The 25208-nt window shown below is 41.8% G+C and overlaps 1 protein-coding gene across 2 annotated transcripts in view; it reads right to left on the minus strand.

Annotated features, from left to right (window-relative positions):
• Nucleotides 1–25208, minus strand: part of erbin (erbb2 interacting protein) — a 248627-nt gene that overhangs the window by 133324 nt on the left and 90095 nt on the right. For both annotated transcript variants that reach the window (XM_048525424.2, XM_048525430.2), the window contains exons 2-3: nucleotides 5282–5479; nucleotides 1301–1418 (exon numbers count right to left, since the gene is read on the minus strand). In XM_048525424.2, the coding sequence (XP_048381381.1) occupies nucleotides 1301–1418; nucleotides 5282–5470 (307 nt within the window). In that variant the 5' untranslated portion in view covers nucleotides 5471–5479. The remainder of the gene's footprint in view (nucleotides 1–1300; nucleotides 1419–5281; nucleotides 5480–25208) is intronic.

The raw sequence follows: 25208 nt of genomic DNA on the forward strand, positions 1-25208 counted from the left end.
GACTTTGTCCACTTTGATAAATTTTTTAACCTTTTGTGAGGCATAACGACAGTAGTTTATAAAGACAGAACAGTCAGGAGTTATTCTTTTGAGAAGACAGGGTGCCGGCAGGAGATTTTGGAGAGGGAAACAGCATGCGAGGAGGTAGATAATATCAGCTAACATTGGGGTCAGGAGCTCAGCTCAAGTAGGTCGTTAATATAGTGGTTTGGAAAGCGATGCTAAGCATTTGCAGCAGGAGTTCAGGACCATGGCTTTGGTTTGCTTAATATTCAATTTAAAGAAACTGCAGCTTAATTTAGGGTTGAATGTCTGCCAAGTAGTTTTGATAACAAGGGAAAGGAGGGATCAGGAGAGGTGGCAAATATGTTGAGCTGAGTGTTGTCAGATTCCACATGTGTCTGACGATGAGTGTTTGGATTGGGTAGCCATATGGGAGCACATAGATGACGAGGAGGATGATCCTTGGGGCCCTTCTATTAGCAAAAAAAATCCAATAGCTACTCTTACAAAAAGCCTCAGGAATCTTCCATTATTCATCACAGGAGAAATAGAATACGGCTCATGAAAGAAAACTGATGTATTTTGTCAAAATATCCATTAAAGTACGTGAACTCAAGACGGCTTATGGAGCATATTTTACAGACTAGCTACAGGCATGCACATTCCAAAGTGACTGGTATTGTAAGGAACACATTTGCACAGCTGAAATTTCATTGTATCAGAAGCCAAATCAGTTCCGTAACAATCACCATTTTATAAAATGGTGACAGAACAATTCTACAGATAGAAAACATCTGGCTCAATTTATTGAAAATGCATCAATTTTTCACAGACGGAAAAAGTAAATCTTAAAGGAAAAATTGCATTCTGAATTTCAGATTGTGACCTAGATCTGGAGCAGTTCTTTTATTGCAACTATCACGTTGTGACTCCACAAGGACTGCACCGAGTTGGTTTCTAAACTGAATGGCATTTAGCTTCAACTATTGTTCTCAATGAGTTGGGGGAGGGAGAAGGAACCCACAATGTAATGAAAACACTGAGCAGGCCAGGCAACATCCCAACCAGGGAACATCTTGGTCTGCATGGTCAAATGACACAACATATGGTTCTCACTCACCCACTAAAGCACCAGGGAAAGTGAATATTTTAACGTTTATTCAAACCAGATCATGCAGAAAAGAATGAGCCATTCCTAAAGCTAGTGGCTTTTCTAATCATCTTTCAAGTCATTTTACAAAAAACCTCTGCAATCTGACATTTAAAACTCTTGAAAAATACGACAAAAACATCTTACCATTCTTGCTGACATCCAATTCCCTGAGATTGATAAGATTTGCAATGGATGCTGGCAAAACAGTCAGATCATTATCCGGCATGCTCAACTTGTGCAGAGACTGGCAATTGAATAGTTGCTGTATGGCAGAAGTCAAAATGAAATTATATTAGAACAAGATGCTATAAAAATGAAATCAGAACATAAGCATCTAGCAGTGAAGCTCAAAATAAGTAATGAAACCAGTTTTCTTTCACCCACGTCTTAAACATAAAACCAACAAAAAAGTCCACCGGTGAAGCAACAACTGTGCGCACCAACTATAGTGATGCATGAGAAACCCAGGTAATAATTAAACTAAGGTTTAGTTCATCCTTTGGGCTCTTAAAACATAAACTAAGTGTCAACTAAACAACTCTGGAAGACCTACTGAATCTTGCTTTTCAACCATATTGACACTTGGACCTTCACCTCAGATCGTTTTGAAGGTTCTTTTACTTCCATTCCCATTGCTAGGCTGAGTAAGGCATTTTTCACATTTACAAACCTCGATATGAAGTAATTACATTTCAGATTTAAAACTCTAGCTACTTCCTCTTGAGCATCTTAGATAGTTCCAAAAGTGGAGGACTTGCACCCTATGCCCTGAAGCATTCCTGTCAAATTTCTGGGCAACTTTTTGCTTGATCGAAGTTTGAACACATAACCTTTGTTAGCTAAAAATTGTAAAAGAAACAAGAAATATCAGTGTAGAAAGAACAAACACAAGTTCCTAAAGACACCGGAACAGAATGCAGGTGCATCAGCAACATGAGTTCAGATAGCATGTTTGCTTTTCTGTTCCTAAGTTCCATATATCTTCACCTCAGTGTTTCAAACTATCAAAGGACCCTAAACTTTTGTATCACAGAATTGTCACACTGACTCCCAGTAGCTACATAAATTTGGACAGGCCTGGGAAAGACATAACTCTTTTTCGAACTTTAGTGATTGGGTTTTTTTACTTTTGTCTTCACAGGATTCTTCCAGTATACAGAAGGTGGCCAAACAGCTTCAACACAAAATTGTTTCAGATTTAAGATTACTAAACAAATTGAACATTTATAGATTAGATTTGATTAGATTAGATTCGATTAGATTCCCCACAGTGTGGAAACAGGCCCTTCGGCCCAACAAGTCCACACCGCCCTTCGAAGCATCCCACCCAGATCCATCCCCCTATAACCCACACACCCCTGAACACTATGGGCAATTTAGCATGGCCAATCCACCTAACCTGCACATCTTTGGACTGTGGGAGGAAACCGGAGCACCCGGAGGAAACCCACGCAGACACAGGGAGAATGTGCAAACTCCACACAGGCAGTTGCCGGAGGCTAGAATTGAACCCGGGTCCCTGGTGCTGTGAGGCTAACCACTGAGCCACCGTGCTGCCCCTAGATTGAGTTAACAGTAGCAGTAACATAACGTTTCTATAGGAGTTATGCTTCACCAGTTCCTTGTATGTAGAAATAACACAATGTAAACCATATAACAATTAGTTTTAACATACAGCAGTTTTGTTTTGCTGTATTCACTATTGACAGAAACTGAGCAATTTACATACAAACACACAGGAACAGGTCTTACAGCTCAAATGGTCCACGTCAACAATGCATGAAAAGGAAGATTCTCTCACACACACACACGCTCGCGCACACAGTAGAATAGACATGAAATAGTTGACATTTCACTTAAGACCATAGGACTATCCATCCTGATTATTAGGTTGTTGGCTGACGAGATTAGACAGGACGATAGGTCACAGTAGGTAGCTGATTAAATTATCAAACTAAAATGAGAAATAAAATTAGTTTTGATCTCTCTACAATTGGAAACATCAACACCTAGCCTATCAAGCACTTTTCTATCTTAAAGATATTACTCAACTTCTCTCTAAGCCTACTCTTCACAAAAAGAAAAGGCGATCCACCCCCACCCCAGACATTTTAACAGGATCTGTTCTAGGATCATCCCTACAAACACTTCTTTCCCTCTTCTCAGTCTCTCCAAATGCTTTCTCCAATTACTGAGATTAGAAATGGAGGAAATGGAAAAGATTAAGGGGAAGAGGGAAACAGAAAAGAGGAAATAGAAGCTAAAAAAAAGGAATCTGGAAAATGAGTAAGGAAAAAGGAGACTTTGATGCATGTCATATGCTGTTGGAGAGGTCTTCCTGTCAAACAAAAAACTAAATAAGTTAGATTTATCTCTGACACCGAACATTCATCAACAGGGTTTAGGTGGGGCTTTGAATGGAGAAAGACTGCCAGCAGGGAGGATTCCAAGATAATAAAATGTGAGGCTGGATGAACACAGCAGGCCAAGCAGCATCCCAGGAGCACAAAAGCCGACGTTTCGGGCCTAGACCCTTCATCAGAGAGGGGCATGGGGAGAGGGAACTGGAATAAATAGGGAGATTCCCTGAGGTTGGTCCGGAGGGAGGAGGGTAACTTCTTCAGGTTAGGAATCCCTGGAAGAGGCTTCGCAGTGAGGTTAAAATAGTATCAGAGATAATGGGAACTGCAGATGCTGGAGAATTCCAAGATAATAAAATGTGAGGATGTAGGTTAGGTACAGGAAATACAGCCAGTGGTGACTGATGCAACAGCTGGTAGTTGGCTGAAATGTGCAAACTGTGACATGCTGCTCATTTGGTCAAAGGGCAAGCAGGAAAATTCAGTGCTGATGGTATTGAGATTTCACTTTTGCTCACTTTATTCGGTGCTAAGAATTCCACTCTCCACCTGCGGGATGAAATATTCTCCACAGGAATGAGGAGGATTGCCCTTGGATGAAAGGCTGGGCAAATTGGGTCCATATACTTTGAAAGAATTAAAACTCCCTTCATTTAAACATACAAGATTCTGAAAGTTCTTGACAATATTGGTAAGAGAGGTTACCCCCGTAGGTCAGGAAATCTAAAACGTGGGGGCACAGGCTAAAGATAAACAGGCTATCATTTAGAACCGAGGCTTTCTTCATACAGGGGATTGCAAATTCTGAAATTTTCAACGTCAGAGGTTTCCACCATTGTATATATTTTAGGTTGGGATACAGAAGAGACTGTTGGCCTTCCTGGGAATCAAGGCATTCAAGGAGCAAGCAGGTAAGTGGACATGAGATAGTAGGAACTGCTGATGCTGGAGAATCTGAGATAACAAGGTGTAGAGCTAGATGGACATAGCAGACCAAGCAGCATCAGAGGAGCAGGAAAGCTGACACGTCGGGCCTAGGCCGTTCTTCAGAGAAGTGGACTTCAAGCCCTTTATGAGCTATAATTTTCTTGAATGATGGAGCAAACTCGGTTGTCCATCTGATCTACTCCTGCTCCTATTCTTTGAGGCGGATGCTTTTTCCCCCCTCTTTTAAACCTCCCTTACATCATCCATTTTAGATTATTCCTTCATTATTTATGAAGAAAGTACAATTTCTCTCTACATTCTGTTTCTACTTGCACAATTCACACCTGATAAAGTGATTTGTCTTCACCCATACCATTCGCTGATCTACCATTATTTCCAAAAGGCCTATCATTCGGCTATAACGTGTAACAACAGTGAACTAGACCAAATCTTCCATGTCTAAACACCAAACGTTAAGGATAATGGCCACTGAGAGTGAAGAGTTGCTAATGACTGGCTGAGTCATCATAAATTAGTCAAACAGTGGAAAACCAACCAATAAAAATTTTTGGGTGATTATTTGTAGATTTCCATGTCCGACGATGGAATCAGATTTTCACTTTGCTGAAGTAAATCAGTTAATAAAAATAAAGGAAGCAACAGAACATTGATGCAAAACTGCAACACACCTAACGAAGGGCAAGGACAGGAACATTGTAAGGATGCACTGTAATTTGTCAATTACTTTGGAGGTGTTTTCTCAGGCAAAGGGCATAGGGAGTGGGATTATACTTATTGTTTACAGTAAGTAAAGCTTTCCCAAAGAAAGATATCTCACCTTTGGAAGCTCTTCAATCTGGTTAGCATCTAAGTAAAGTTCCTCCAAGGTCTTATCAAAAGGGAAAATCTCTTTGGGAACCTGCTCCAAACTGCAGTGAGAATAGTCCAAAACAGTGACAGCTTCTTCTTCTCCCCTTAGACAGCGACATGGCACCAGCCTTCCAAATAAATTACGCTTTGTCGTCATGATCAAACACTGCAAACAAAACACAGACTCAATAAGGCTTTGTAACTGTAGAAAAAAAAGTCAGTGTACGTTCCATTCCACACCAATAATGTTCAAAAGCAACACTGCAGGCAAATTTTCCAGTTAACTAGAAGTCATTTACATGTTTCTTTGTTCAACTGTTTGCCAGTTCCATTTTCAGTCTCAACCGATATTTAATTTAGAAATCATTACATTAGCAACAAATTTCAAGAAAAAAAGTGATCCCAAAATCCTTTGACGCTATTTAATTTAATGGGCTTATTGCACTGTTCAACGATTGTAGCAAAAGGCGACAGACTGCCTCTTACAAGTCAGTCAATTTGGATCAAGCCCATCACTCAACAATACAATTCGCTGCAAAAATATGCACACACAGTGAGGAGAATAACAAAGTTTTGTTTTACATGACGTTCTTCAAGCCTTTTTCTTCAAAAATCTTCACTTATGTATTAATATAAGAGACCAGCAAACAATTCACATTCCTCAGCCATGATGCACTACAAAACCACAAATCGGCACAACTACAGCAATCCTTTTATCAGCGCCCCCAGTGTTTCATGCCACTCCAATTGTTTGGTTAAGGAAGTTATTTCCAAGGACAGTTGCATGAAATATTTTGGCATATGAGACTGGAAATTAGATCAAGATATTGGAAATATAGGATGATTACAACTTACCATAACTTTGATCTATGCAATACATCAACATGGGTCTTTGTTGGAGATATACTTTGACGAGTGACCATCTATATTCTGATAAACGTGTGACTTTTTAAGAAGAAAAATTAAGTAAGAACAAAATATGGTCCATAATAGGAAGATGGGAGGTGGGGATGGAATTTAAAAAAAACCAGAAAATAAGGAGCATTGTCACTTCATACCTTCCACAAGAGGCTTTACTATATCTAGAGGGATTTCAATCGATGTCTCAGTGACAGCTCACCTGAAGCAACTACTCCATGATCCTTCCAAATGTCACTGGGGACCTGGAGTACGTTTCTGGGTGTCTTTTGGGTGAGGCCTACCCATCCCTGATGCAGACATTCAGCATCAGCTGAGGTAAAGCAACTAATTTAAGGGTAAGCCATGGCAAGGCTGCTCAGCTGTGGTGTGGTCCTACCGTGCAATGAGCAAACTGAGAGACACTTCCAGCATCCAGAACAACCGTGTGTGTAGGATGTTTCGGATTTACATTTTGGACCTGGAACAGCAGTTGGAGTCACTGTGGCTTATCCTTATCTTTATAGATAGCACATACAATTAGATGGTCACACCAGAGGTAAAGAGTGTACAGGCAAAAAGGGAAGGGTGACCACCAGACAGATAGCACAGGGCTGTCTCACTCACTGACAGATTGTGTGTATTATTCTGCTTGGGGTGGTGGGGTAGGCAAGCTTTTTCAGGGGAATACAACACAACCCAAGACTGTGGCACCAGGAGTGGATCAGCTGCATGGCCTGAGGGAGGGGAGAAAATATGCATGAGCACTAGCCTTTAAAATGCTGCAAGAACATCGACAACTCATATCATTGTGGAATTGCTGCAGCATGATGCTGGTAGAAGATTTCTGTCAGAAAGAGAAAGAGATAGATATTTCTGCGGCTGCAGACACAACATGCAAATGAAAAATGTTGGCTCCTGGTGGGTAAGGATGCCAATGAGCAGCTGCAGGAAGAACAATTAGAGGTCATTGTCCACATTAGTACCAACAGTGTGTAGGCAAAAAGCAGGATGCAATCCTACAATCAAAATATGGGGAATTGGAAATACATAAAAAGGCCGGACCGCAAAAGGTCATAATCTTTGGATTGCTACATGCTAACGAGATCAAGAATAAAGAATAACCCAAATGCAGTGTGGCTGGAGGGAAAGAGGAGCAAGAGGAGCAAGAGGAGGAGTTTTCATTTTGATGGTGCCTGTACAAGTTGAAAAGGTTGCACCCAGCAGGACAGAAACTAATACCTTCAAAGGGGCACATTTGCTCGTACAGTAGTAAGGATTTAAACTAGTGGCGGGGGGGAATTGGAACCTGAGCAGGGACACCAGACGAAGGGAAACTAAATAAAATAGAAGCATAGAAAGCAAAAAAAAGATGGACGGCAGAGGAAGCAAGGACGGGCAGCAAAGCATGGGAGGAGTACAAAAACAGACGTGTTAAAATGCAAATAGACAAGTCTAAAGGCACTATATCTGAATGCACAATGTTTGCTACAAAGGTAGATGAATTAACAGTACAAGTCATTGGACAAAGATACGAGATCGTAGCGATGAAGGATTCATAGCTGTAGGGTGCCAAGGCTAGAAACTGTACACTGAAGGATACATAATCTTTAAGAAGGGCTGTCAAAATGGAAAAGAAATTGAGATGGCAACATTAATGAAATCAGTACAATAGCGAGCAAAGATACTGATGCAGGAAATCTTGAGGAATGGACGGAACCAAGAAGCAAAACAGAAAAGGTGGAGAACATTAGTGGAAGATGTCTGAATGTTTGTAAACAGGAGTAATGAGATAGGGGATGGCATTAAACAGGCAATCAGATATGCATGCCATAAGGGTGCTACATTAAGCATGGGCAATTTTAACCCCCATACAGCTTTGACAAGTCACAATTGCAATCACACTGTAGTGGATGAATTCCTGGAGTGTACACAAGATGATTTTTTTAGACCAGTACACTAGGGAACCAATTCAGAGCCATGCTATCCTAGAGTTCACCTGGGCCATCTCCAGCACATCCCTCACCTTCCTGGACCTCTCAGTCTCCATCTCAGGCAACCAGCTTGTAACTGATGTCCATTTCAAGCCCACCGACTCCCACAGCTACCTAGAACACACCTCCTCCCACCCACCCTCCTGCAAAAATTCCATCCCCTATTCCCAATTCCTCCGCCTCCGCCGCATCTGCTCCCACGATAAGACATTCCACTCCCGCACATCCCAGATGTCCAAGTTCTTTAAGGACCGCAACTTTCCCCCCACGGTGATCGAGAACGCCCTTGACCGCGTCTCCCGCATTTCCCGCGACATATCCCTCACACCCCGCCCCCGCCACAACCGCCCAAAGAGGATCCCCCTCGTTCTCACACACCACCCTACCAACCTCCGGATACAACGCATTATCCTCCGACACTTCCGCCATTTACAATCCGACCCCACCACACAAGACATTTTTCCATCCCCTCCCCTGTCAGCTTTCCGGAGAGGCCACTCTCTCCGCGACTCCCTTGTTCGCTCCACACTGCCCTCCACCACCACCACACCCGGCACCTTCTCCTGCAACCGCAGGAAATGCCACACCTGTCCCCACACCTCCTCCCTCACCCCCATCCCAGGCCCCAAGATGACATTCCACATTAAGCAGAGGTTCACCTGCACATCTGCCAATGTGGTATACTGCATCCACTGTACCCGGTGCGGCTTCCTCTACATTGGGGAAACCAAGCGGAGGCTTGGGGACCGCTTTGCAGAACACCTCCGCTCAGTTCGCAACAAACAACTGCACCTCCCAGTCGCAAACCATTTCCACTCCCCCTCCCATTCTCTAGATGACATGTCCATCATGGGCCTCCTGCACTGCCACAATGATGCCACCCGAAGGTTGCAGGAACAGCAACTCATATTCCGCCTGGGAACCCTGCAGCCATATGGTATCAATGTGGACTTCACCAGTTTCAAAATCTCCCCTTCCCCCACTGCATCCCTAAACCAGCCCAGTTCGTCCCCTCCCCCCACTGCACCACACAACCAGCCCAGCTCTTCCCCCCCACCCACTGCATCCCAAAACCAGTCCAACCTGTCTCTGCCTCCCTAACCGGTTCTTCCTCTCACCCATCCCTTCCTCCCACCCCAAGCCGCACCCCCAGCTACCTACTAACCTCATCCCACCTCCTTGACCTGGCAGTCTTCCCTGGACTGACCTATCCCCTCCCTACCTCCCCACCTATACTCTCTCCACCTATCTTCTTTACTCTCCATCTTCGGTCTGCCTCCCCCTCTCTCCCTATTTATTCCAGTTCCCTCTCCCCATCCCCCTCTCTGATGAAGGGTCTAGGCCCGAAACGTCAGCTTTTGTGCTCCTGAGATGCTGCTTGGCCTGCTGTGTTCATCCAGCCTCACATTTTATTATCTTGGAATTCTCCAGCATCTGCAGTTCCCATTATCTCTCCCATGCTATCCTAGTTTTGGTTTTGTGCAATGAGAAAGGGTTATTTAAGAATCTTGTAGTGAAAGATCCACAAACCTAGTCTCCTTTCCCAAGATGATGTACATACCACACAGGAAGTACAGCAAAGGTGCATCAGACTGATGCCTGGGATTGCAGGTTTGTCATGCAAGGACAGATTGCGTCAACTGAGTCTGAATTCACCAGAATTTAGAAGAATAAGGTGGGTGGGGGAAAAAGAGGCAGTCACCGAAACATTCAAAATATTGACAGGGCTGGACAGATTGGATGCAAGGGCAATGCTTCCTCTGGCTTTGTGTGGGGGACAGGAAGAAAGAGGTGGAGACACAAGAGATCACAGTCCCAAGATTTGCAGTAGGCAACTTTGGTCTGAGAAATGAGGGTGGTGAAGCTGTGGGATTCTCTACAACACAAAGCTGGAAAGGCAAGTTCACCAAATACGTTTAAGAGAAAAATGAATAGATTTTTAGAGGATATACCAGCTAAGTGGAATGAGGAGAAAGTGGGAGTGAGGCATTGGGAAAGAGGATCAGCTGTGACCATGTTGCATGACAGAGGAAATTCCATGGGCCAAATCACTCACTTCAGCTCTCCATTTCCTATATTTGTATGTTTTCTGTTCTGAAATTTTATTCCATCAGCGTGCTGAGGTAGAGGAGCAAGTTAAGTTTCCAATTTGCTGCCAAGAGTACTGCCAAATCAGTCATCAATAATCTGATGTTGCAGAACCTACAATTATTGCTTTGCCACCAAAACACAGGTTGGCTCTCCTTTCAGAAAAAGACACATTTTGTAAGGGGATTCAAAAAGTTTTATTTTAATCAAACTTAACAGTTCTTACTGAATTATGGTTCAACCGTCAACTTTTAAAGTAGGGAAAATGGTACTCTTAATTCAATGCATGACAGCAAATAGCATCCCAAACCACTTCAGTGATGGAGTGCAGGTTCATTTTACACAACAAAAAAAATCATTCTATACTGCAAAAAACATCTTCAGTAAAGTCAGCCTTCGATTAGCACATCTTCGCTAAAGCCGGTTCTCCAGCAGCTTGCGGAACTGCACTTACGTTGGGAGAAGTGAAGTGAACCTACTGCAGCAAAATCTTCACTTAGTAAATGGTTGCTGGATTTTACTTCCCAGCTAAACCGTCACATAGATTACGTTATGGAGAGTCAAAATGGAGGAACAAAGATGGCCATAAAATTTGTTTTGAACTGAGCCTGACAATATGTCAGAGTGACTTGGCTACCATGGGGCCAGGGGCCAAGTTGAGACTTACTGGGAGCAAGGTACAAAACAAGCACACCTGAAAACAAAAGCAGGAGCAGCTAATCTAATCGGGCAAAGGCTTGCAGTCTTCAAGTTTTTGGACAGAAAGAAGTTTTGCCAATACAAAAGAATTTAGCTATGTGGTCAACCAAGGGGAGAAGGCTAAGAGTCGTCAGCAAACTACCAGGCAGAACACAGGACAACGGACAGTTTCAGGTCAAATATGGTATATCTCATGGAAATGTCAAGGCTCCTGGTTATTTGTGCTGGTGAAATCAAGAGGAGAAATTAAGTGGGACTTGTGGCCCACTGTAGTCAATTTGGAAATTCTCTAAAAACTGTGGGAGGCACATTCAATGATCAGTCAACATTACTAAACAAAACGAGGAGACGTGACTCATTTGGGGCTGACAGTGGTTATGACTTTTTAGAAGACCCTAACCCATGAAGACTGTGGTAATGGATAAGTATGAAGGGTGAGATCAGTGGTTGCGGCAAAGCACGAATAACTTTTAACTTTCTGTACTTTTGAGTATTAGTTGCCTATCAAGCAATGTGTAATCGGTTCAGAGATAGTAGGAACAGCAGATGCTGGAGAATCTGAGATAACAAGGTGTAGAGCTGGATGAACAAGCAAGCCAAGCAGCATCTTAGGAGCAGGAAGGCTGATGTTTCGGGCCTAGACCCTTCTTCAGAAATAGGGGATGGGAAGGGGGTTCTGAAATAAATAGGGAGGGGGCGGCAGATAGAAGATGGATAGAGAAGATATATGTGGAGAGGAAACAGGCAGGTCAAAGAGGCAAGGATGGAGCCAGTAAAGATGAGTGTAGGTGGGGAAGTAGAGACGAGTTAGGTCAGTCCAGGGAGGACAGACAGGTCAAGAGGGCAGGATGAGGTTAGTAGGTAGGAGATGGGAGTGCGGCTGGAGGTGGGCGGAAGGATAGGTTGGGGTGGGGGGAGACACGATCTGGGCTGATTTTGGGATGCGGTGGAGGGAGGGGAAATTTTGAAGCTTATGAAATCCACATTGATACCATTGGGCTGCAGGGTTCCCAAGTGGAATGTGAGTTTCTGTTCCTGCAACCTTTGGGTAGCATCATTGTGGCACTGCAGGAGAACCAGGATGGACATGTCATCTGAGGAATGGGAGCCAGGGGGGGGGGGGGGGGGGGGGGGGGGGGGGGTGGTGGTGAAATGGTTTGCGACTGGAAGCTGCAGTTGTTTATTGTGAACCAAGCGTAGGTGTTCTGCAAAGCGGTCTACAAGTCTCCACCTGGTTGCCCCGATGAAATGGAGGCCACAATGGGTACAGTGGATACAGTATACCACATTAGCAGATGTGCAGGTGAACATCTGCTTGATGTGGAAAGTCTTCTTGGGGCCTGGGATGGGGGTGAGGGAGGAGGTATGGGGACAGGTGTCGCACTTCCTGCGGTTGCAGGGGAAAGTGCCGGGTGTGGTGGGGCTGGAGGAGAGCGTGGAATGGACAAGGGAGTCCCAGAGAGAGTGGTCCCTCCAGAAAGCAGATAAAGGTGAGGAGGGAAAAATGTCTTTGGTGGTGGGGTCAGATTGCAGGTGGCGGAAGTGTCAGAGAATGAACTTTGGATCTAGAGGTTGGTGGGGTGGTGCATGAGGACGAGGGGGATTCTGTTTTGGTTGCCATTGCAGGGAGGTGGTATGAGGGATGAGTTGCGGGAGACACAGTCGAGGGCGTTCGGGTGGGGTGGTCTTTGAAAAGCGAGGACATCTGCGATGTACAGGAGTGGAATGCCTCATTCTGGGAGCATACGCGGCACAGGAAAAGGAATTGGGAATAGGGGATGGCATTTTTACAGGCAGGTGGGTGGGAGGAGGTGCATTCTAGGTAGCTGTGGGAGTCAGTGGGCTTGAAATGGATTTCTTTACTGGCTACATCCCTGCCTCCTGGACCTGCCCGTCTCCTCTCAACCTAACGTCTCCTCTATCCATCTTCTATCCACCTCCCCCATCTCCCTATATTCCTCCCCCATTTCTGAAGAAGGATCTAGGCCCGAATTGTCAGCTTTCTTGCTCCTCTAAATGCTGTTTGGCCTGCTGTGTTCATCCAGATCTACACCTTGTTATCTCTAATGTTTAATTGATGTTGCTTTCAGTCTGTTTGTTACAGTAAAAGTCTTAGAACTTGAAATTTCACTATGAAATTCCTTTACCTGTGTTATTGGGAATACAAAAAGCTGTTCATTAGTTATCAGTCACTGGTTATTGGGACTGCAACACATGAATGTTGTGCGTTTTCTGGTCATTTATAGAGTTGGCTGTTTCATAAAATGCTGTTCTATTGCATGACAAAGCAGTTTACAAAACCATTTAACCAGGATGGAAGTAAAAGCACAACTCTCAACGTTTAGTCTAACTTCTCTGGAGCAACTACCGAACAAATTTCAATTGTCTATGCCCCAGAATAAAATTCCAAACAATGCACATGTTTTAAAGCTACCCTCCACATTATGAGCAACTGAGCAGAACTACGCCATGTAGAAAAGGGTATTTTATAGTGAAGAGCACTTAGAATTGGTTTTCATTCACTAATGAAGAAAAAGAGCCAAGATGAAATTCTAAATTTAGCAATTCTGAAAACTTCAACAAGATAGTATTATTTACATCCAGAAATCAATAATATACTACATGCCCAATAAACTTTTGATGTATGGAAATATTTGTTAAGGAACTTTCACAGCTGACTGGAATGTTTTACAAATTATGTTCTGTAACAGCAACATTGGCATTGATAAAAGATACCATATTACATTTGTACTATTAAAAATGTTTGAGATATTGTTATTCCAAATATTTTATTTAATCTATCATTAACACGTACTTATTGGTAGATAAAGAAAAAAATCTATTTGAACATAACATCTTTGAAACAAAGGTTTATTAAAAGGTCAGAAAAATTATTTTGAACAGCAAGTCACAAGGACATAAGTTTTTAGGAATAAAAATACTTTGTGTGGTACACTGAAAGTTAATTCACTCATTGTTGCATAACTCATTTCATGGTAATTCTCCCCCTTCCTCAAAGCATTGAGCTCTTTGATACATTTCATCACACAACATCCAATATCTCAGCTGAGCTGGAAGGTTAGTTTTCAGACGTTTCGTCACCATTCTAGGTAACATCATCAGTGAGCCTCCGACGAAGCGCTGGTGTTATGTCCCGCTTTCTATTTATCTGGTTAGGTTTCCTTGGGTTCCAGCGCTTCGTCGGAGGCTCACTGATGAGGTTACCTAGAATAAATGACGAAACGTCTGACAACTAACCTTCCAGCTCAGCGAGCAAACTCACATCCAGAATCTCAACCTGAGCTACAAATCTTCTCAAAACTCGCTAAATATCTCAACAAACTAGCTATCACCTATGCAAAAGCATTCACCTTGAATATTAATGGAATATTTAATCAAATGGTTTTGTTGATCCTGTCCCCACAGATATCAAATGAAGTAGTGGTGACCCTTGCAAATCTCTACTAGCAAGTCAAAGGCTACTTGTAGAACTCCAATACTGCCACATCCAGGTTTAACTAATAGCCAGCTAAACCAATAAATGTCAAAGTTAACATTTAGGATTATTTTTGCTGAACATGGAACAGCTGATCACTGGATAAACTAGTTAAGCCAACATTAGAAATGCAAAGCTTCCATGTTAATTTGTTAAATCAAGTCAAACCCTCGTGCAAATTATTCTAATTTACCTTACAGGCTGTAAATGCCCAAATAGTATTCACTTAGCTATTAATTTTGGCTGACAAGCCCCTCTGTGCTGTAATGACTCTAATTACTCCTACTACAGGATTCCATCCCATCAGCTTCGCTGTGATGATGAGACAAGGTTAATTCACATCACTGTTATCAGTTCAGAACTAGCCTGGCTGTTTCAGTCATCCATAGATCTGTGGCAGATCAGTTTTAGTCTTCCTTGCCTTTTTTCAAGACTTACAGCAGCGGCAGCTTCCTGGTCACGGTGCCATACAGACAACACACTATTAGCCCTCTGCTAATGATTTAGACACTGGTCCCAAGGAAAGCGCTGGCCTTGATTCAAGTGGGGCAATTTTTCCACCTTTTTTCAAAGCTACTAGTCTATGTCTCCAACTTACAAGTTTGTGTGTCAGAAGTAAAAGGGAAAAGATCTTCTTCCTTTGGCACAGTTCTCTTTAGTAACAATATTTTCTGTCACATGAAGAATGTATCTCACAGGCATCTGGGAATATAATCTTCCACAGATAACCAAAGACAGAAATGACTTCATTAGAAACATGGTGCAGCAATAAAATAGTAACAATTAATTAGTACTATTAGTGTTAGGGCTAATTTTTCTCTGATGGCTTAAACTGACAAATGCAGAATGCATTGATGGATAACTGAGACAGCAAGACCCATGTTCTAGACCATAAACATATCAATATCAATTCTGAACCACAATTAGAGAGGATGCAAGTTTAGGAACCAGAAAGAAAGAGTGAACTGATGAGGGCCTGGCAGTGATTGGGTCGTATCCCTACCTTTGAGCCAGAAGACATATGTTCAGTGCCCGTCAACTCTAGTGGTGATTATAAAACAAAAAAAAACTACAAATGGTAGAAATCAAATTTAAACAGAACGTCAAGAAAAACACAGGCCAGTCAGCATCTGTACGAGGGCACAAACAGACTAATCTTTCCAGGTAGCAGCTTAACATTTTTCAAATTCTTAAAACAGTAATTTTAAGCTTGTTAAAAAGCTGCACTGCTCAAGCTAATTTTGAAATAGTTCTCTCACCAAAGAGAGATGCACCAAACACTGATGACAATGATGTTTTCCACAAGTTAAAGTTTGAAACAAAGTAAGAAGACTGTAGAAAATTCACTTCATCAAATCGTCTAAATTGGACTGGTTCCAGAGGACATGCATTAACACCCATTCCCTCAGGAAGAGCAAGCTGCATTTGACAGCAATTGCATACTTCCTGTTGCATTGTACCAAACTATTTATGCAAGCTGAAGTGTTTGATTAATTTACACGCATTAGCGCTGTCTGAAGTTTCATCTTTTAACTATCAAATAAACCAGTCTTGTACAGCAATAAAGACAGAGCATTGAAAAGGTCATGTACCTGTACAATCTGTTTTATGTCAGTTTCCACTCAATAACTGAAATTTTCTTTGAACTCAAATAGCAAACAACCAAAAACTGCATTTTAAATTAAAATTTCTTCCATATTCATTTCAATGGAGCCTCCTTAAACGTTGGAAGGTAAGTTAATCCAAGAGCAATCTTCTGCGTACTAAATCACGCCAAAGATTGACTGATGAGACACAAATTTGCACCAGAAAATGATTAAGCAAGTTACTGCCAGACAAAAGTAGACACAGGACATCTCAATTTTTGACCTTGCTGAACTCAAACAGGCAACAACCTCAACTCATCAAACTCAGCTGACTAGTAGTGTCATTTATCACTCCACGTTCTGCTCTTACAGATACATGTCAGCATTTTCCCTCAACAATCGATGATATCATTATTGTTACAAACGATTTTTAGGCAAAAATGGAAATTTCCCACTCCATGTTTTGTCTCCAGATAATTAATATTGTAAGCTCAAATTAACATTTTACACTCATCAACTGCCAAAGAAGTTTTTTGCAAAAGGATACTAATTGCATCTAGTTCATAATATTGCATTGGAGTAGTCTGGTCAGCAATAATATGCAAATAATATTTCCTCTTCAAATGCCAAAAGATCTAACTCATGAACAAGTTGCTGCTGCATCACGTCACACACAGAATTTAAACACATCTGAGCAATTATCCCAATGCATTCTTTTATATGAATGTGGTTTTCTTTTTCTTTATTCATTCATGTGATAAGGGTGTCACTTTTAGGCAGCATTTATTTCCCATCCCTAATTGCCCAGAGGGCAGTTAAGAGTTAACCACATTGCTGAGAGTCTGGAGTCACATGCAGGCCAGACAAGGTAAGGATGGCAGTTTCCTTCCCTAAAGGACATGAGTGAACCAGACAGGTTTTTCTGGCAATCAGCAATGGATTCATGGTCATCACTAGACTCTTAACTCCAGATATTTTTTATTGAATTCAAATTCCACCATCTGCCGTGGCAGGATTTGAACCAAGAATGTCATCTTGGTCTCTTGGTTAACAGTCCAGTGATAATATTACAAGGCCATTGCATCCACCTTTAAAATATATTATTGATAAGGTAAGTGATGTTTATCAAATCCATGTTTCCATAGTAATGCTGGAAATACTTTTTAAAAAGGTAACAACTTGTGACATTGCCTGAAGTTTCCCAGAATCTTTAATCTTGGAGCTCATGGAGAGAGAGCATCATGGGAACATGGACATCAGGACATTGTCATCAATTTCAGAGTTAACTATAAACAGCTGTGGAAGAGTTGATCAGGGAGCACTATCGTTAGCAAAAGCCTATATGGAAATCAGCTCACAGAAGATAACATGTTGCTACGTTGCTCAACAATGCAGTATTTCAACTTGCAACAAAATTTATAGCAACTCAAAACAAAAACCACGTGATAAACAACATGTACATTTTGTTGGCACAATGACAAAGGTTTGAAAGATTTGCAGTCCAAACAGATAATGATCTACAAAATTTGCCTAGAGGATTTCTGTTGAAATTCAAGGTGAAGTTCTGGTGCAGTACCGCAAGAAAAAGGAAGTTAATAAACAGAACAGGCAAAATGCAACTCGGACAAATTTGCTGCAACAAATGGCTCAAGGTTGTTAAAAAGTTTCATGGCCCATGGATATCAAACAAGATGACAGCTAAGTCTCATTGGCCCATGAAGGGTCAAGGCAGCACAGTGGCTCAGTGGTTAGCACTGCTGCATCACAGTGCCAGGGACCCAGGCACGATTCTGCCTTGGGCAGTTGTCTGTGTGGGGTTTCCACATTCTCCCAGTGTCTGTATGGATTTTCTCCGGGTGCTCTGGTTTCCTCCCAAAGCCTAAAGACGTGCAGGCTAGGTGAACTGGCCATGCTAAATTGTCCATAGTGTTCAGGAATGTGTAAATTAGGTGTGTTATAGCGGGATAGGTAAGGGTGGGATGCTCTGAGGATTGGTGTGGCCTTGTTGGGCTGAAGGGTCTGTTTCTACACTGTAGGGATTCTATAAACTATAACAAGCGCTCTTGTCCCATGTCAGAGTAAGGAAAGAATTACTGGAGTAATGTCAAGTGATTGTTTTGGTCGACAACATAACTGACCCAAAACACAAGGTTCTCATTAACAGCTGCTGGGGACAAAGCAGCACACATAATTAATGTCAACCAAACAAAACCAGGCAAGAACATGGTCCAGCTTCAGAAAGAATTGAACAATGGCAATACTGTGTCTGTGTAGTGATAAACACTGTCCAAACTAATCACATCATCAGAGTGCACTTGCATGAGATTAGACTAAGTCACTCCACTGTAGAGGAAATTTAAAATGAATTGAGGAACAGAATTACATACTTTACGCACAAATGTGCGAAATGCACAGCGGCATGAAATGAATTTTTGCTTGCTTAAAGTGGACTTCAAGCAAATTTGGTGTAATTGCTGACTAAGCAGTGCATTATCTAAGCAATGCACAGCTGTTCACAACTATACTGAGTCAGTCTTGGCACAATTAACTAAAAACAGTGCTATTTACAAGAAAGTATACGTATGGAATAAAATTTTGAACACACTACGGTGAGTTCCTCTGCAGAGTGTCAGTGTTTGGCCCATCCTGCCTGCACCGGCTGTAAGCTTGTGCCTTAGTGCACAACTCCTACGTTTTCGCAATAACCCAGGCCCTCTTAATTGCCTCAACTGAACCTGCCTCCAGCACACTTCCAGGTAATGCATTCTAGACCCTAACCATTCACTGTGAATTTTTTCTTGCCTTACTTCTGCTTCTTTTGAAGAACGCTTTCAAACGGTGTTCTCCACGTCTCCATCTTTTTACAAGCAGGAACAGTTTCTCCCTATCCACGCTGACGAGGCTTATGATTTTGAAAACTTACATCAGATTTCCCTCCCAGTCGTCTCCTCTCCATGGAAAAGAAACCCAACTTCATCTCCATAGCATTTGGCTACTCCAAATAACTGATCTCAGCATCGATTCTTGTGGAACTCCACTAGTTACAAGTTGTCATCTTTAAAATGCCCCCTTTATCCTCACTAGCTCCTGTTAGTTAGCCAATCCCCTACCCATGCCAATATACTTCTCTACGCCATGGCTCTTGTCGTATTAAGTTGCCTTACTAGATGAGAATATCATAATTGAGGCATTTGCAAATCGGGAACTAACGTGGATCACCAAACACAAAAATAAATGAACATGCAGTATATAGACATATTGGATGGGCTCATGTTTAGACGACAGAAGAAAGAACACTAGTTAGGGAAGCACTGATAGTTAACATTAAGAGGTAAAGCATAAATGAGGGTTTCAGCTGCAGTTGAGTTTAAGGAGGACCATGTATGTTTAAGGAGGCAATGTCATGGAGGTGGAAATAGCTAGTTCTGGAAATTGCCTGGATTTTTTAAAAATTAGCTTCTGTTTAGTGCTTTCCATGACGAACGGAAGTCTCGAAGTATTTTACAGCTAAATGAAGCACTTTCTGATAAGCAGTCACTGTTGTAATGTAGGAAATGCAGTAGCTAATTTGTGCTCAGTGAACTCCCACAGGCAGCAGTGAGATGACGATCTGTGGTCTGTTTTCTGATGTTTATTGAGGGATAAATATTGGCCAGTTCACCCTGCATGACTCCTTTGCAATTCTGTGAAATAATGCCAGAGTCTTTGACATCCACCCCAAGCAGGCGAAAGACAGAACCTCAGTTTAAATAGACAGATGGCATCTCTAGCAGTCCAATGGTCCCCCAGTATGGTGCTGAAGTGTCGGCTGTGATTTTGGTGCTCAAGTCCTGGATCGAAACTAGAATCCAGAAACTTGTGTTTCAGAAGCAAGCATGCCGTTAACAGAGCCATAGCTGATATTCTCAATCTTCAATCTGATTTAAGTCATAGGAATAGATGACGTGAATTTAAAAAAAGTTCAAGCCTGGAGCCATAAATTCCTATACACAGGAAAGCTAAAAAGCTGCAGTTAGGTTTTTGAAAATTACTCGGACTGAAACCTGAAGTGTTCTGCAGCTGGGCAGCACATAGGGAGACACATAAATGGGTGGAGTGGTGCACTGGATCATTGTGACGTGTACCAGGAAGAAAAAGTGAATAAGTTGAGAGCAGTGTCAAAAAAAAGAGCGGACACAGTAAATCTTGAGTTTTCTTGATTCTTTCAACTGGTCTCATTTATTTTGTCCAGAACGTGGCTGGATTTGCGCAAAGAGATACCAGATCTTCATTGGTCAGATGCAGTAATCTCATGGCCTCTTACTTCACATACATTTAACAAATTCTAAAGTACTATAACTTTGGCACATTTCCATGTGAGCCTTGTAATCTACCACATAAGACAGCAATACCCAAGAAAAGAATATTACATTGCTAATAAAACAAGCACAAGTGTCAAACAGCCACATCGTTCAACTAATTAGAATTTCCTTTCTTCAGTGCAACCACCCTAAAGTTCTGAAGTTCTGCAATTGTAGCTTTTATTTACATAACCTTTTAAAATTGTCCCACAGCACAATTACTACAGCCATTTTGAAGTTTCGAATGCTAAGGATAATCCTGATTTCCATAAAGGAACATATAATTTACAATAGGAACCCTACCCACAGAAAGCCCCACATACTGAAAACAGCTGAAAGCACTGGTTTAGTGTGCACCATGATTCCTTCCCCACGAACCACCCCTCCCCCCAGAATCAATGACATTTACTAGATTTACCATTGTACCTCAACCATCTCTCAGGCCATCAGAGTCTAAATGGTACCTCCTTCCACGTTAAAATTATCATATTTCTCGAGGCAAGTTCCATTCCTTTTTCAAGCTTCTGTACTATCCCCCATAAGATGCGCCGCACCATATTTCTTTAACTGGTTTTACACCCATCTGATGCTTTTGATTTGAACAAAAATACACTGTTTTTAAAAAAGTCTGAATGCATAAACACCTATTCAACGTGAACAGAGCACAACAGGAAGTACTGGTTTGTGGTAAACTACTCATGATGTGGCAGACATACTTGTACTGCAACATGGCTTGAATGTCCCACCTCAGACACTTACTTTCTGGAAACAATGCTCCAATTACATTTTCAACATGAATAACCTCATGCAATGAATGCTCACCATTAATTGAGAGTAGCAACTCAATCTAACTGTGTGCACTTACTTTGAAACCAGTGTGATATATATTGGGAAGAACAGTCACTGGGGAAAACACAACATAGTTAAGGTGACCTGCAGATAAACTGGTTTCAAATGCCACCACATATTTTTCTGTTCTTACTCCTGATTAGATGCTGTTTACATCCATGTCATGAATCTTCAGTGAACACCAAAAGAAACCAGATTCATTTTAAAAAACAAGAAATATAAAAGAGACCATTTAACTCTAACATTCCACAAGAGCAATCATTCTGCTCACTGAAGGGAAGAATAAAAATAAGGCGTATTTCATTTTTTTGTAGAGGTACAGAATTTTACAACATAGAAAGAGGCACTTCAGGCCCTCATATCCATGCTGATCATCAAATAGTCACCTATTCTAATCCCATTTTCAAGCACTTGGCCCATATCCCGTATGCTATGGCATTTCAAGCGCTCGTCTGAACACTTCCTCGATGTCTCAAGGTTCTTGCCTTTACCCTCTGCAACAAATTCCAGATACCCACAACCGCCCGAGTGAAAGCAGTTTCCCACAGAGACTCCTCTAAACCTCCCGCTCCTTACCTTAAAACCATGGCCCTTTTAATTGACCTATCTACTCCTTGTCTATGCTTCTGAGAACTTTGTACACCTCAATAAAATTCCATCTTAGCCTTCTCTAAAGAAAATAACTCTAACTAGCCTCTCTTGACGGTTGAATTGCTCCAGCCCAGGCAACATCCTGGTGAATCTTCCCTGCACTCTTTTTATTGCAATCACATCCTTACTAATTTTATGTTGTGGAAGTGTTTGTATTTGCTAATTAAGTAACAAAACCACTAATGCTGGAAGATTTTCACTTAGTCACACAAAATCATAAATCCTGCAATAAACACAAAAGTAATGCTAAATGCAGAATGGGGCTTCTTAATTAACTAACCACTGCAGGACAATGATTTTACCAAACGAAAATATTTTCATGTTGACACAAGATTTAAATCTTCTGGCATTTAAATATCAGCACAGTGCAAGCACAACCAGTAATTGAATATATATAAATATTCATCAGGTCTCAGCAGCTGACAATCATTTACTTTCAATAATTAGCTTCTTTGCAGACAATCGTTTGTGCTTGTAGTTTCAGGTATCAAATAACAGCACGAAAATCCTGAAAAAAGCGTGAATGACAAATGCAAACTTGAGGCACATGCACATAAAATGTTGAGGCCCTTTTACATTATACACGTTAATATAATCGTCAAGAATCTCCAAAACTGCCACCATACATTCAAATTCTGCAAATGGGAGTCAATTTCATGGGCCAGTCACCTCTGAACATCATTACAGCTCTTCCCAACATGGAAGAGAGAACTGCTTTCAAATGGTGAAGCAAGAGTTTATGCCCTGAATATCAGGCAGCAATTGACCAGGTTTAGATCAATAATTCCTGGAAACATTGTGCAAATATTATTTGGAGTATTCAACGCACAAAGGAAGATGGCTGTGATTGTTGGAGGGCAATTATTTCAGCCCAAAACATGGTTGCACTTGATGCTTAGGCATTGTCCTCTGCCCAACTACCTTCTTCATCTTTGTCAGTAATATTACTGCCATCATGAGGCAAAACATGGGGATGTTCACTGATATTCACAATATTCAGCACTATTCAGTACTCCACAGATACCACAACGGTCCAGGCACACATGCATCAAGGCCTCAACTGAGAATTCCCCAGCAATGTCGTTGACAGGGCCCTCAACTGGGTCCAACACAACTCCCTTACCCACAACAGCAATAGAGCTCCCCTTGTCCTAACCCACCATCCCACCAGCAACCCTCTCCAAAAGATCATCAGTTGCCATTTCTGCCACCTCCAGTGAGGTGCACCACCAGACATATTGCCCTCCCCTCCCTTGTCCGCCTTCCGCAGGCACTATTCCCTCCAGGACACCCTGGTCCACACTTACTCCACCAACACTTTCCCACAACCCTTACCGCACCTTCCCCTGTAACCAGCGAAGGTGCAACACCTGCCCATTTACCTCCTCCCTCCCCAGCATCCAAGGGCCCAAACATACCTTCCAGGTGAAGCAGCACTTCACCTGCACCTCCCAGAATCTAGTCTACTGCACTCCTTGTTCAAAATGTGGTCTCCTCTACACAGGGAAAGCCAAGCATAGACTAGGTGACCGCTTCGCAGAATATTTATGTTCTGTTCACAAAACAGGCCATGAGTTATCTGTTGCCTGCCACATTAACACATCACCCTGCTCCCTGACCAACATCTGTCTCTGGCTTGTTGCAGTGTTCCAGCGAAGCTCAACACAAGCTGGAGGAACACCACCTCATTTTCCACTCCGAGACCCTGCAGCCCTCAAATTCAATTTTAGGGCCTAAACAGTCCCATGTCCCAGCCCCCTACCCCACATGCCTTGTTGTCACACAGCCTGCCGTTACACACTACCTATCGCTAGTCACTAACAGTCCCCACTAACAGCTATTCACACTCACAGCCTGATCATTATCAACTCCTTTGTCTATCTAACTGCTCTTCTCTCTCTTTGGGCTCTATCCTATCATTTACTCTATACACAATCCTCCTCCCTATTTTCTGCATACAAACTGACATTTTTCCAGCTACCATCAATTCTGAGGAACGGTCACTGGAGCCGAAACGTTAACTCTGATTTTCTTTGCTTCACAGATGCCACCAGACCTGCTGAGCTTTTCCAGCAACGTCTGTTTTTGTTCCATAAATAACTACTTCTTGTTATCTCTAAAATAAAACAGTTTCCTTAATTCCTTAATTTATATATCATAGATAACACACGAACTACACTATATACAAATATATATATCACGACACTACATACAAACTTATCACCATAGTGCTGTCCATTTCCAAGTTGGTTTGGTTCAGGTACATACAAATTAAAGTAGCATTTTATGTGTGAACTTTAAAATTTCTCAACTCTCCCTTCACCTTTGTCCATCTTGTGGCTAAGGGTCCTTAACATTCAACGATTAGTCCAAAATCTTTTTACTTGAATTTTTACTCTCTTTCATTACACCACTTTCTATATTCAGTTTCTCTATTGTTTATATGTCAACACCTTGATCATTTACAATATATACTTCCATGCTTATCAAGCCATATTAAACGTTTTGTCAAGTAGTTGTGTATGTATGAAATCCATTATGAGGCATTGTTTTCTCATGCACTCTAGCATGTTAGCTACTTCACACACAAGAAACGTTAGCTAATTCATTATGGTTGCACTGGTATCCCAATATTATGTCACACATTCTTGACTTTCAGGCGATTTAATTTTTATTTTGGGGGGAGGGGGTTGTACTCTGTTGAGGTACTATTGTATCCTCCCTGCTGTCCTTGAGGTTTTGGGCGGTGCCAAACTATCAAATTTAGTTCTCTTTAAAAAGGTAACTAGATGAGGACACAAACATCTCAACAGAAAAAGTTGTCAACATGGTAATCTGACCGACACTTTCCACTCACTATCGCATACATAAACACTACACTGATACATTACAATTCTATGTGGTGTCATGTCTTTTTACATTTATCAGTTACCCTCAAACACTTCCTCACATCATTTTACACATGTTAATACTATATTATCTTGTTCACATGCCCTGGAGAAATTTTACAGTCTAATTAAAAATTCTTGTGATAGCCTTTAAACAGAAATCAGACACTCCTCTGTGGCTCCAGGCATCAGCAAATTTTGCTCAATTATTCTTCCTTAAAATATGTGCCATTTGATTTGATTTGATTTGATTTATTGTTGTCACAAGATCAACAGAATTTTAAGTTATCATTCCAGCAAGAGCAGGGAAGAAGCCATTCTTGAAACTGTTGGCGCATGTGTTCAAGTTTCTGTATCTTCTGTCTGATGGAAGAGGTTGGAGCAGAGCGTTACTGGGCTGGGAGAGA

This window comes from Stegostoma tigrinum, chromosome 3, assembly GCF_030684315.1.
Source record: "Stegostoma tigrinum isolate sSteTig4 chromosome 3, sSteTig4.hap1, whole genome shotgun sequence".
In the NCBI taxonomy this organism is placed as follows: Eukaryota; Metazoa; Chordata; class Chondrichthyes; order Orectolobiformes; family Stegostomatidae; genus Stegostoma; species Stegostoma tigrinum.